This window comes from Sparus aurata, chromosome 10, assembly GCF_900880675.1.
Source record: "Sparus aurata chromosome 10, fSpaAur1.1, whole genome shotgun sequence".
NCBI classification, from domain to species: Eukaryota; Metazoa; Chordata; class Actinopteri; order Spariformes; family Sparidae; genus Sparus; species Sparus aurata.
The window spans coordinates 4313180-4325290 of NC_044196.1; the positions used below are offsets into that span (position 1 = coordinate 4313180).

Genomic DNA, 12111 nt, shown 5'->3' on the forward strand with positions numbered 1-12111 from the left:
GCGGAACTACATGCCGGGACTCAGGTTTCCACTCGGAAGACATTTATAGACGCACAAACAAAACGGAAACGCGTTTAGCTAGTAAACAATGCGACAAATGTCGATAAAAACATAAACTGTGGTTACATTTTGAATAAAAACACAGTGGATTCTGTCAGTAACATGTCTAAAGGTGACGTCATAAGGGGTTTTGTGACGGAGAGGCTCGCCGCCGCGTCCCAGGAAATCTTAGCGGTGGTGGACAAGATCGTAGCCGGGTACGAGGAGGAGGCTTCGGGCTTCAGGCAGGAGATCGAGCGGCAGAGGAGGCAGCTGGAGGAGCTGCTGCAGCCGGAGGTCCGACTCAAAGCAGGTCGGTCGTTATAAAATGTACAATCCTCGAAATGCTGGGTTTGTTGATGTGGAGGCGCGCCGAACCCCATTAACATATCATGTAATTTAATACTTGCTTGATTATTTTAGACATTTGCGTGAAGTTGAAAAATGGGAGGTTTTTTTTAAATCAACATGACTTATTCTTTAATTCGGCAGCACTGAATTGACCGTTTTTGATTGGAATCATCTTCCCAATTTAAGAGTGTTAACCAGGGTTGAACTGCCGATTTATGTTTATTTTACACATATGTAGTGCTAATTTTTGTAAGCCGAATTTAAGGATAAACACCATTGCTGGTTAGGACGGTGTTCAGTCACGCTGTGCTCACATGTATCCATTAATTTTCGCTGAGAGAATCTTAAATTGCAGGTTTTGCTAAAGGAGTTTGGTACATGTGTGCTTCATGTATGCTGTTACAACCAATCAAGCTTAGGCATATCAAACTGTAGAGGCTCATTTGAACAGCTTTCCACTTTTAATGAGAATAAGTTTGTTTAAGTTTGTCACATCTACCTCAAACTTTCAAAATAAAACTCCTGATATCACACCTTTTTTTCCAGGTGTGAAGCGCAGCAGGAGCCTCCCACCTGTTGAGGAAGAGGAGGGTGAAGGTGAAGATGAAGAGTCCCCTGAGCATCCAGAGAACCTGGAAGACCCGACTAATCAAACCCCAGCAAGGTCCCCAGAGTTCTTACTAAGTTTGAGAATAACACAGGAAATATATGATTTGTTTAAAATAAAGTTTGTTTTTTCTGTTTGTTTTTAGTTTATTTTTAATATTTAATGGATGGAAGTGTTGACTTGGTGTTAAAATGTACAATATGTTTGATTACTTTCACTGTCTGAAGCGCAATGTTATGCTCGTCTTACCCTTTTCAACACTTCAGGTGTTTTTCCTCCAGAGGGCAGTATAGGAATTGGAAGAAGAAGCCTGGCAGACCTCAGATCAGTGAGGCAGAGAGCCATGTAGAGCTCAGGATCCGCATCCTGGAGGACCATCAGACTGATGTCCTCACAAACAGCGGTGAGAGTTAAAATAAACTTCAACCAGACGTAAACAGAGTCTTTCTCTTTTGGTCCTTTTGGTTCCCGAAATGGAAAATTTGGAAGAAGTTGTCGTAACAATAAAGTCCGATGAAAGTGTTTTCATTTTGTTGTTTCCTTCTTTTCTCTCTCAGTTCTTAAGAAATGTCCGCTGCTGAAGCTGAAGTGTCCTCGAGGCCTGCAGGAGGCAGATTTTATTGACTTGCTGAAGTCCACCTTCCCTCAGCTGTCAGGAGGCGACAAATGTTTTGACATGTTAACATCCGACAAGAGACGCAGACTTCAGCCTCTGAAGCTACAGACGGCGACACCAGACGAGATCAGCAGGAACATCAGCTGCTCAGGATGGAGGAAGTCGACGCTCTTCATCAGACTGAAGGTAGTTTGTTGTGTTGAAGACGTAGAGATCTCTGATCACACTTCCCCCACAACAGACTCCATGTTTCTACTCAAAGACAGAAAGAAGTTCATGTAGAACATTTGCTGAATGATCAAGAAGGTCCAAATAATGCAGAATGAGTGAGAGACAGAGTTTCACAGAGTTTATAAAGTGTCTCCAACTCAACAACTCACTAAACTGACACATTTGTTAAGGGAGTCTGGGGACTTTCTCCACGGGGACAAAGAAGTAGCCTATATTGTTACTGTTTAGTGTCTTTGTAACATGTGACATGTTTAGATCAATAACATGATTCTTCTTTCATAAATGGAGTGTAAATGGTGAAATCAGTGTAAACAGTGTGTTCAAACAGCTGATCAATGTTGGCAGGTAAGACTTTAGCACTTTAGACACAGAAGCAGACAGGCTGGTACAGACATGCTGCCACAAACTGACACTTTTTACAAGGAGACAAACAACTTCAGCTGAAAGATTTAATGCTGAATTTACAACAAGGACACAATGAGTTACAATCTGTCAAAGACACAGTTTTATAATGTTTTTAAAGATTTACGCTACTCAACAACTCCTTAAATTAGCTGATTCGTTAAGGGAGTCTGGTGAAATTGTGGTTAAAAGTTGGCTTCATGTATTACCCTTTATGCCGAATTTACAACAAGGACACAATGAGTTAGAATCTCTCAGAGACAGAGTTTCACTACATTATAAAGTTTGTTTTAACTTAACAACTATTAAAGTCACTACATTTGTTAATGGAGTCTGGTTAACATGTTATTGATCTAAACATGTCACATGTTAGAAAGACACTAAACAGTAACAATATAGGCTACTTCTTTGTCCCCGTGGAGAAAGTCACCAGACTCCCTTAACAAATGTGTCAGTTTAGTGAGTTGTTGAGTTGGAGACACTTTATAAACTCTGTGAAACTCTGTCTCTGACTCATTCTGCATTATTTGGACCTTCTTGTTAATTCAGCAAATGTTCTACATGAAGATAATGATGATTTTGAAACGCATTTAATGCCAGGTATGAACCGACAGGTTTGAAACTGTCCACTTGTCCCGCAGGAAGGATCTTGATACCAGGTTCAACTGGACCATAGAAGCATTTGTTTCAGTTTCTGGCTGTTGGAAAGTTTTTGAACGTAGGCATCACTTTGTTCGAAATGATAAATGGCAGGTAAAATCCGACTTCTTTATTCTTCCAGACACAAAAGGAACTTCAGACCAACAAGGAAGATTTTCATCCGACCGAAGACAACACTGAAGACTCTCTGTCCACCTCTGTCATGTTGACGTCTGATGACACGAGACCTCAAACCAGGTAAAGCACGCCACCAGGCGCCACTCTCGTAGTTTCAGTCTTTCCATCATCACTTCTGTGCCCCTTAATCTTTGCTCTTCATTCCTACAGCAACCCTGTTAAGGAGGTCGAAGGAAGAACGGAAGGGAGTCGAGTGTCCTGCTGCTCAACTTCACAACAACGAGACATACAGGATGGCGAGGATGCGGACCATCGAACATCAGAATCAGCTGAGGACTTTGTGGACTGCACTGCAGCTGAGAGTAAAACTGACAGTATTGAAAAGGAAGAAGAAAACGGAGAGTCGAGTGGCAGCGATGATGATTGGAAACAGGACAAGAACAACAAGGAACTGAGGCCGAAGACGAAAAAGAAACAAAAAGTCAGTCGTTCGGGTTTAAAGGCGACTCGGACAAAGACAGAGAACACTGATGTTTCTCTTTCCTGTAAAGTCTGCAGAGCTCTGCACAAATCAGAAGTCACGCTTGTCAAACACGCCTGGAGTCACAGTGATGATCCAGGAAGTCTTTGTGGAGTCTGTGGAGAACATTTAGAGTCAGAGGAGGCGCTGAAGGATCATCTTCAAAATCAACATAAAACTGAAGACTGTCATATTTGCGGAGAGTCTTTCCTGAGTACTCCCAGCCTCAATGAGCACGTGGCTGCGCACTCAGGGGAGAAACCGTACGAATGTGATGTTTGCTGTGAAGCATTCGCATTGAAGGTGTCTCTGGAGAACCACCAGAAACTCCACAAGGCCAGTAAGCTGCACAGATGTTTCACTTGTCACAAAGTGTTTGAATTGAAGGAGCAGTTAAAAGCTCACTGTCGGACTCACAGCAACAAAAAGACGCGCCTCTGTGGCGTTTGTGGTAAATCTCTCAGCGATTACAGATCTTTATCCCGCCACAAGATGACGCACTCTGAGGAAAGACCTCACATCTGTCAGGTGTGCGGGAGGCGTTTCAAACTTCCCGGGACTCTGAAGCAACACAAGAAGATTCACACAGACCGAGAGAGATCGTACCTCTGTGACGTCTGCTGCAAAATGTTCCTGACGAGCAAGGAGCTGCAGATCCACATGAGGCGGCACACCAACGAGAAGCCGTACCACTGCGGCGAATGCGGCAAGGGATTCAGCACCAAAGGTCCTTTGACGATTCACATGAGGGTCCACACGGGAGAGACACCGTACCGCTGCCCGGACTGTGGCTGGTCCTTCAAACGCAAGGTTAACCTGGACAACCACCTGACGGTCCACTCGGGCCAGAAACCATTTGTCTGTGGGATTTGTGGGAAAGGGTGCGCTCGCAAAACGTACCTGACTGTCCACATGAGGACCCACAATGGGGAGAGACCGTATAAGTGTACCCTCTGTGATAAAGCTTTCACTCAGGGTCACTGTCTGAAAACACACATGAAAAGCCACCTGGTGGCAGAGGCTGCGACGTGACGCGAACACTCGACCCATTTCAAATATCTTATTAGAACTGAATTGGTGTTTGTTTTATTTATTTTTTCCCCTAATCTATGTTAATGTCATGTTAGTGCCCACATGTGCGATAATAAAAGTGTACAGAGTTTAATGCTAATGTCAGCATGCTCATAATAGACATGTGAAATAAAATGCTGTTAATTGAAGGAAGACTGTGAAGTAATTTACACGACCTGACCTCATTGGGACCTTATGTTACACCGTTTGTGTGTTGTTACAACTTTTTCACTAATTGTCAACAACGAAAAAATAATTAATTAATATTTAAAACGTCCTGTGCCGACTTGGGATCTTCAGCACGGCGTTGCCCATGGCAGGTAACGGAGTTGTGTCCAGTGGAAAAGTGGCAGTACCAGACCAGTTTTAATAGGGGGGCCAGGTTGGGGCTGGCTTTATTGTTAAAGGGGCACATACAACCTGGAAAAAAAGACAAATCCCTCATTCAGACAAGGGACTTAAATAGTGTTTACAATTTCAACATCCCTTGTGGGGTGCCACAGGGGTGTCTTGGCTCAGAGTTATGGGAGCACTGGCCCCCCCTAGAACCACCACTGCAATGGAATCAAGGTATAAAATGTAGAAATCATTGCCTGGTTTGGGTTGGGTTCTGTTCTTGGTAGTTTAAACCATACGCGACTGTAAGCACGGTAAACAGGCAACCTGTAACCATGTTGGTTTTAGCAAACAAGAAATGTTGTTGTCTAGTTAACTGTTACTGAGGCTAAGCTAAAGTTAGCTAGCTAGCTTTAACTGGCCTACACATTTTGGATCTTATTGGTTGCTTCATAAATTTTGTTTCTAAAGTAAGTTGCAAATGTCCCTGTGGGTTGACTGAACTTACTCTGATCATCTGCTGCTTCACATGCAATCCAAAGGTAATCTGTGAACTCTGTGAACTCTGCAGTCATGAACAGATTACATCTCACACACACACATACACACACACACACACACATACATATTTGCATCAGGTATGAAGGACAGCAGCTACCGCACCACTTCAGTGCTTTGGGAAACGTGTCTGCTTTGCATTTTTTCCCGGTGTTGATTGTGATTTTTGTTTGGAGGTGAAGAGCAGGTGAGATAAAGATGTGATTTGTATTACTTCTAATGTTAAATTTTTTTTCCCAGGGTTTTGTCACAGGGAGATCAAATCACAGAGACTTTGAAAACACACACTTCTAACATTTATTTTCAAACATCAAACTAGAATATCTTTGTACTACATTGAAGTGTAATAAAGTGTAAATACCACATATGTATTTTACACATCTTAAACCTTCGTCAACATCTGAATTTACATTAGTGCCGACAACGTAGCGATCTACAGTTCGTTAAATCAGTCCATTAAGATCAACGTTTAACAGGACTAAAATGACTCATAAACAAAGACATGTATTCAAACCAAATCTGGTCATTTAGACCAACACACCTGTCTGTCTGTGGATGTATTTTTTTTTAAACTCTCCAAAAAGACACTGCAGATAGAACTCAGCCCAGTTTGAACTTTGTTCTTGATGGTTGAAAAATAACCAGGTGTTATGTTGTTGTTACGTTGTCTAACTTCCTGTCTGCTCTGTGCTGAATTGATGCTTCAGGCTGAAATAGAAACCTCGTGTATCTGCTGCAGAAGAGAACGCAGCGGAGCCAGAGGAAGGTACACACAAAGACTACAGTGCAACCTATCAGCTCCGCGGCCGTGGTGGATCGGACACGGACCAGATATGGACCTGGTGGAATTTAGGGATAGTCAGAAGTAGCTACTTAAATGTTACAGCTACCCCTAGGGCTGGGCGATATGGCCTTTTACTAATATCCCGATATTTTTAGGCCATGTCACGATACACGATATATATCTCGATATTTTCCCTTAGCCTTGAATTAACACTTTGATGCATACAATCATGCCAGTATGATGATTCTACGTGTCTACACTAAAACAGTGGTCTTACTGCATTAATATATGCTGATTTTAAACATTCATGCCAAAAGGGTAAAATCACAACTAAACAAATTTATCAAAACTGTATTTATTAAACAGTTATTAAGCAGTGGCAAAAACACGTCATTTCAAAACAAATAAAGTGCCTTTTATGCATGATGTAACTAAAATAACGCTAAATTAAAGTGCACATTTTTATTTATTTTAATTCTCCCTCCATTTTTCATAGCACCTGCTGCTGCCGCTACCTGAGATCTCTGCTGCTACATGCTGCCGGGCGTATGAAGTTGCACGCACGACAGAATGTGATGTACGTAACTAGGTGCGCTTGTTTTATCTCTTTTTGCGGGAAGATGAGAAAGAGTGAGAAAAACCTGTAGTTCAATGCCCGCGACTATAGCAAATGCGTGACAATTGAATGTATACTTGAAGATTCACGATATAGTAATTTTCTACATCCCAGAAGAAGAAGAAGAAGAAGAAGAAGAAGAAGAATCTATCTCCCAGCCCTAGCTACCCCTCAGTAGGTGTACGTAAAATATGTTGATGAAGGTTACCAGTCATCGAGGTCATAATAAATCTAGGAGCATTGAATTATTTTTACATATTTAACCTTGGCTTTTTAAATTTTTTTTGTTAAGTTGTTGCATGAGTGACGACCCTAAAATGTAATGTTACCCTCAACTTAACTAAGTGAGTTATGCACCATTCTCATTAGATATTTGACATATTTTGACCTGATTTGAAATGAGAATTTAGGGTATGATACTCTCATGTGTGATCCCACCTTCATCTTGACTTGGTGATTTGTTTACAACATTGCAGTTGTCCTGCCCGGTGTAGAAACAGCAGAGGTAACACCAATCTGCTGGACAGATCGAACCACACTGCGCACAAGATCACCAAACACCTCTCACTCTCAGGTAAAGCTGTTGCCCCAAGGACAATCACAGTCCCCCCAAAGCTGAACATTAATACTCCCAAAATGATCATGATGGTGTTGAAAGCCCTCCGCTTTGATTGGTCAACATGCTCCCTGTTATCGCCAACTTCCCCCGGCCCCGGGCGCTTCAGAGCACAGACAACAGAAAAAGAGCAGAAAAAGACGAGAACTAAGCACACAATCACAATGCAGCAATACAAGATGAGACTGACTGTGTCATTGCTCAGATAAAATACAGCCAGGCCTCCGACGCTCACCACCCAAATACAACCAAGAGTTAAGTTTCTGACCCTGACTCCACCCGACTGCTTCAGTCCCAGGTAGGTGATGGGGTGAACAACAGCCGGGTAGCACTCCACACAGGTGAGGAGCTGAAACAGAACCTGTCCGAGGGCGCTGACATTCCAGATGCTGTACCCTACATTCATCATCTCTGTGAGTTTGACATAGCCACCACAGAAGAAGAGTGTGAATCCCAAGACTTCATTCAGTTGCATGACGGCGGAGTGATAGGTGATGATGTCACAGTGTCTTGTTGCAGTCATGGACGTGTCGCGCTGTTTCCTCCATTGTTGGTAACGCAGGTAGAGGACCAGGAGGGGGAGAGGGAGGAGGAGGGTGTGGGTGATGCAGAAAGCAAGATTGACAAAGATGCTCATTCTGTAACTGAAGCACATGTTGAAGTGAAGATGGATGGAGGAGTTGGAGGAGAGGTGAGGAGGAACAAAAGAGATGTCGGCAAAGAAGGAGGAGTTGACTGACATGTTTACAAGGAGGTCTGAAGAGGAGAAGGAGAACAGACACAATGTTAAAACCAAATGAAGACATGGAGAAAATAAATATGAATACTTAAAAATATATACATGAAAAGCTTCATTAACCTGTGTTCGAATGAATCAAGTCACATCAGACAGAGATTCAAGAAAAGACTCTTTGGACACAAATCTGATGAATCCAACTCAACCACGTTTATTTACCTGATTTAGATGCAATCATTTACTAAAATTAGTCCAATGTTAATAAAAAGTAATGTCACTGTGAATCGTGACAAAGAACCAAAACAATCAGTAGAAAGTTCATAAAAGAAACCAATTAAAGTTTAAGATACAATCAATTTAAATTTACTACATGTAAATTAGTAATAACAGTTTTTCAATCAAAATGTAAAGAGCTTTAAAACACAGAGGCATACCTGCAGAATGACTGAAGAAAACACGTTAACAACAATATGAATTACATCTACATCTCTAAATAAAACATCTTCAAAGAGTCTCCTTGTTTTTGAATGACACCCACCTCAGCAGAGTTTCTTTCTGACTGTCCTTCACCTGCGACTCCAAACTCTGACTGCTGTTCACGGCTGTGAGATCCACATTTATATCCAGATGTATCTCTGACTAAGATGTGCGTGTCGCTGATGTTAGTTTGTGTGACAGACAGGTGAGAGCAGGACTAGTTCAATCATATGTTTATTATCCTTTTACACGGTAAATTAAAACAGGTAAATTGAGCCACCAGGAGTTCAGATCGCAGGTCAGCAGCACCGTTATTTGAATATTATCCCATTCATCTCTGTATGGGATTGAATATGTGCTGCATGATCTGTAGAGGCCAATATAGAGAGCGTACAACGAACACACAAACACAGTTAATTATCCATATCCCTTAGTTTAAATACAAATGTTGTCATTATTGTAAATCAATATCATTAGATGCCATTATTGTATAATGTAAGAAAATACGTATTGCAAATTTGATAAGCACACACATCAATTCATAATCTTAGACGTTACTAAATACTAAAGTACATTCCCAAACTTTAAATTAAAGTCTAACATAACCAGTCATCAACAGCTGAATTTGCGTTGGTGCCAACAATGTGACAATCTTTATGTGACCAGTTGTTTTAGATGAACATTTGAGATGACCGTCTTCAGACCACCTTTTATTCTTCTCAGATATTCCTTCTTAATCATTCAGTCATTTAAAATTCATATGAGGCAAAGTAGGACTCCACTTTGACAGCGTAATTAAATTGAGTATTTTTAATAAAAAAAAAAAAATCTTTTTATTGAGTTCTGTCAACACATATTCACATTTTAGTTCAACATACAAAGAACCCCCTTTTCCTTTTTATCTTTTTCAACTGAACTACCTTAACAACAAGAACACACAAATACAGCAGGACTAACAAACAGACAAACAAGACAAAACAAAAAATAAATAAATAAAATAATTAATAAAAATAAAGAAATAACAATAATAATAATAATAATAAAAAAAATATATAGTATTTTTTAATCCCCCCTGCTAAGAAAGTTATGTTTTTTTTTTTGTTTACCTGTGTCTGTTTGTTGTTGTTTCGTTTGTTGTTTGGTTTTTAAGCAGAATTGCAGAACAGTTTGCCATGAAACTTGGAGTACGGTTCACGACCCAAAATAAACTGTGTTAACTTTTGGTGCGGATCCTGGACTCGTTTCTTACTTTCTTTGACATTGCGAGATAAGATGTTCTTCAACATATTTGTTAATTTCTAAGGGAATAATGCATGGATCTTGATGGGAAATAATCAGGGGTGTTTAGGTGGCGGGTATCCAAAGGGTTCAGCCTCGGCGGAGTTATGCACCATTCTCGTTGAAATACCTGATTTGAAATGAGAATTTAGGGTATGATACTCTCACGTGTGGTCCAACTCTCATCCTGACTTGGTGATTTGTTTACAACATTGTAGTTTTCCTGCCCGCTGTAGATACAGCAGAGGCAAAACCAATCTGATGGGAAGATCGAGCCAAATTGTAAACATCATCAGCGCACACATGTCACTAAATACAGAGTGAGTGTACATCACATTGGCAATCAGATATCCCCCAAAGCATAAGAAAAGCACTCCCATTATAACCATGATGGTATGAAAAGCCCTCTGCTTTGCTTGGTCAACACGTTCCCTGTTCCTGCCCACTTCCCCCGGCCCCGGGCGCCTCAGAGCGCAGAGAACCGAAATGCTGCAAAGAGAGACAACAACCAAGAATGCAGTCGGAATGCAGAAATAAAAGATGAGACTGACGTTGAAGCTGCACCTATAAATCATAGCAGGCCATCCAAAGCAAAGAGCCCAAACACACCCAATGACAGTGTTTCTGATTCTGACTCCACCCGACTGCTTGAGTCCCAGGTAGGTGACGGGGTGAACAACAGCCAGGTAGCGTATCACACAGGTCAGCATCTGAAACAGACCCTGTCCGAGGGAGGTGAAAGACCAGATGCTGTACCCTACCATCATCATCTCCGTAAGTTTGACATAGCCACCACAGAAGAAGATTGTGAACCCCAAGGCTTCATTCAGCTGCATGACGACGGAGTGATAGGTGATGATGTCACAGTGACTTGTCTCAGCGGTGGAAGTGTCGCGCTGTTTCCTCCATTGTTGGCAACCCAGGTAAAGGACCAGGAGGGGGAGAGGGAGGAGGAGGGAGTAGATGATGGAGAAAGCAGAGATGACAAAGATGTTCATTCTGGAACTGAAGCACTGGATCAGGAGAAGATGGAAGGAAGAGTTGGAGGAGAGGTGAAGAGGAACAAAGGAGATGTCGGCAAAGGAGGAGGAGTTGACTGACATGTTTACAAGGAGGTCTGAAGAGGAGAAGGAGAACAAACACAATGTTAAAACCAAATATAGACACAGAATTAATCTCAACTGCATCAGATGCAAGTAGTTACTAATGAGTTAATCAGGAACAAGTAGATAGTTAATGAATTGCTAATGAGTAACTCCTGTAAAGCTACGATCTCAGGACTATACTGTCGATAATGATGAGTTACTCGAGATCAGACTGGGAGATCCTACATTAATTAATCATTAGGTAATGATTAGTTGATCAATACCTGTAAGTCAACATTACAGGAGTTGTTCCTAATGAACCATCAGAGTGGCTCAAACTGGTGATGACTCATTAATTATTGATTACTGATTCATTAGTTAAGTTCTGTACAACTTCAACTAAATCAAACCCATTACTGATTAGTTACTCTTTAGACTCGTTAGTTACTAATTACTTAGTCATTACTTACTGTTTGTGTACCCTCAAGTAAAGTGAAACATAATACTGAGTAGTTAGACTCATTTGTTACATATTTAATTCTCAATGAATGCTTAAGTATTGAAGATTTAATGAGTAAGTTGAGTAATTACTCAGTATTACGTTTCACTCATTTGAAGGTGCACAAAAAGGCTTAGTAATGATTCAGTAATTAATAATAAATGTGTCATCACTGAGTACTGACCCAGCAGACTCATTAAATACTGATAACTTAATCATTAGTTATTCTTTCTGTGTGCCTTCAAGTAAAGTTAATCACAATACTGGGAAGTAACCCTTTTGACTCATTAGTTACTAATTCGTAAATCATAACTAATGATTAAGTAATTACTATTTAATGATCAAAAGGTGGTTTCTGTCAGTCTCAGTATTATAAATTCAGAAACATATCTGACTGATCACGCCATCCATTCTATTCACCTTATTTAAATGCAGTTCCCTAAAAACAATTCACTTTATGGTAAATTGTAAAAAAGGAACAAACAACAATTTTTTGAAAGTTTTTCAAGGAC

The 12111-nt window shown here is 40.9% G+C and overlaps 1 protein-coding gene across 2 annotated transcripts; it reads left to right on the forward strand.

Moving 5' to 3' along the window:
- Positions 1–40: 40 nt before the first annotated feature.
- LOC115589964 (zinc finger protein 250-like) lies at positions 41–4767 on the forward strand. Of its 2 annotated transcripts, none has more exons than XM_030431164.1 (6): positions 41–352; positions 937–1054; positions 1264–1400; positions 1555–1799; positions 3028–3143; positions 3234–4767. In XM_030431164.1, the coding sequence occupies exons 1-6, from the start codon at positions 163–165 to the stop codon at positions 4573–4575; spliced, it is 2148 nt and encodes a 715-aa protein (XP_030287024.1). In that variant the 5' UTR covers positions 41–162; the 3' UTR covers positions 4576–4767. The 2 variants fall into 2 exon arrangements, with proteins under 2 accessions (XP_030287024.1, XP_030287025.1); XM_030431165.1 differs by having other exon boundaries at positions 1279–1400.
- Positions 4768–12111: the final 7344 nt, after the last annotated feature.

Bases quoted from the DNA above. Each gene is read 5' to 3' on its own strand.
- LOC115589964 (XM_030431164.1), top strand. From the start codon at position 163: ATGTCTAAAGGTGACGTCATAAGGGGTTTTGTGACGGAGAGGCTCGCC. The intron at 1,401-1,554 runs GTGAGAGTTAAA...TTTCTCTCTCAG, and splicing joins TGATGTCCTCACAAACAGCG to TTCTTAAGAAATGTCCGCTG. The intron at 3,144-3,233 runs GTAAAGCACGCC...TCATTCCTACAG, and splicing joins GACACGAGACCTCAAACCAG to CAACCCTGTTAAGGAGGTCG.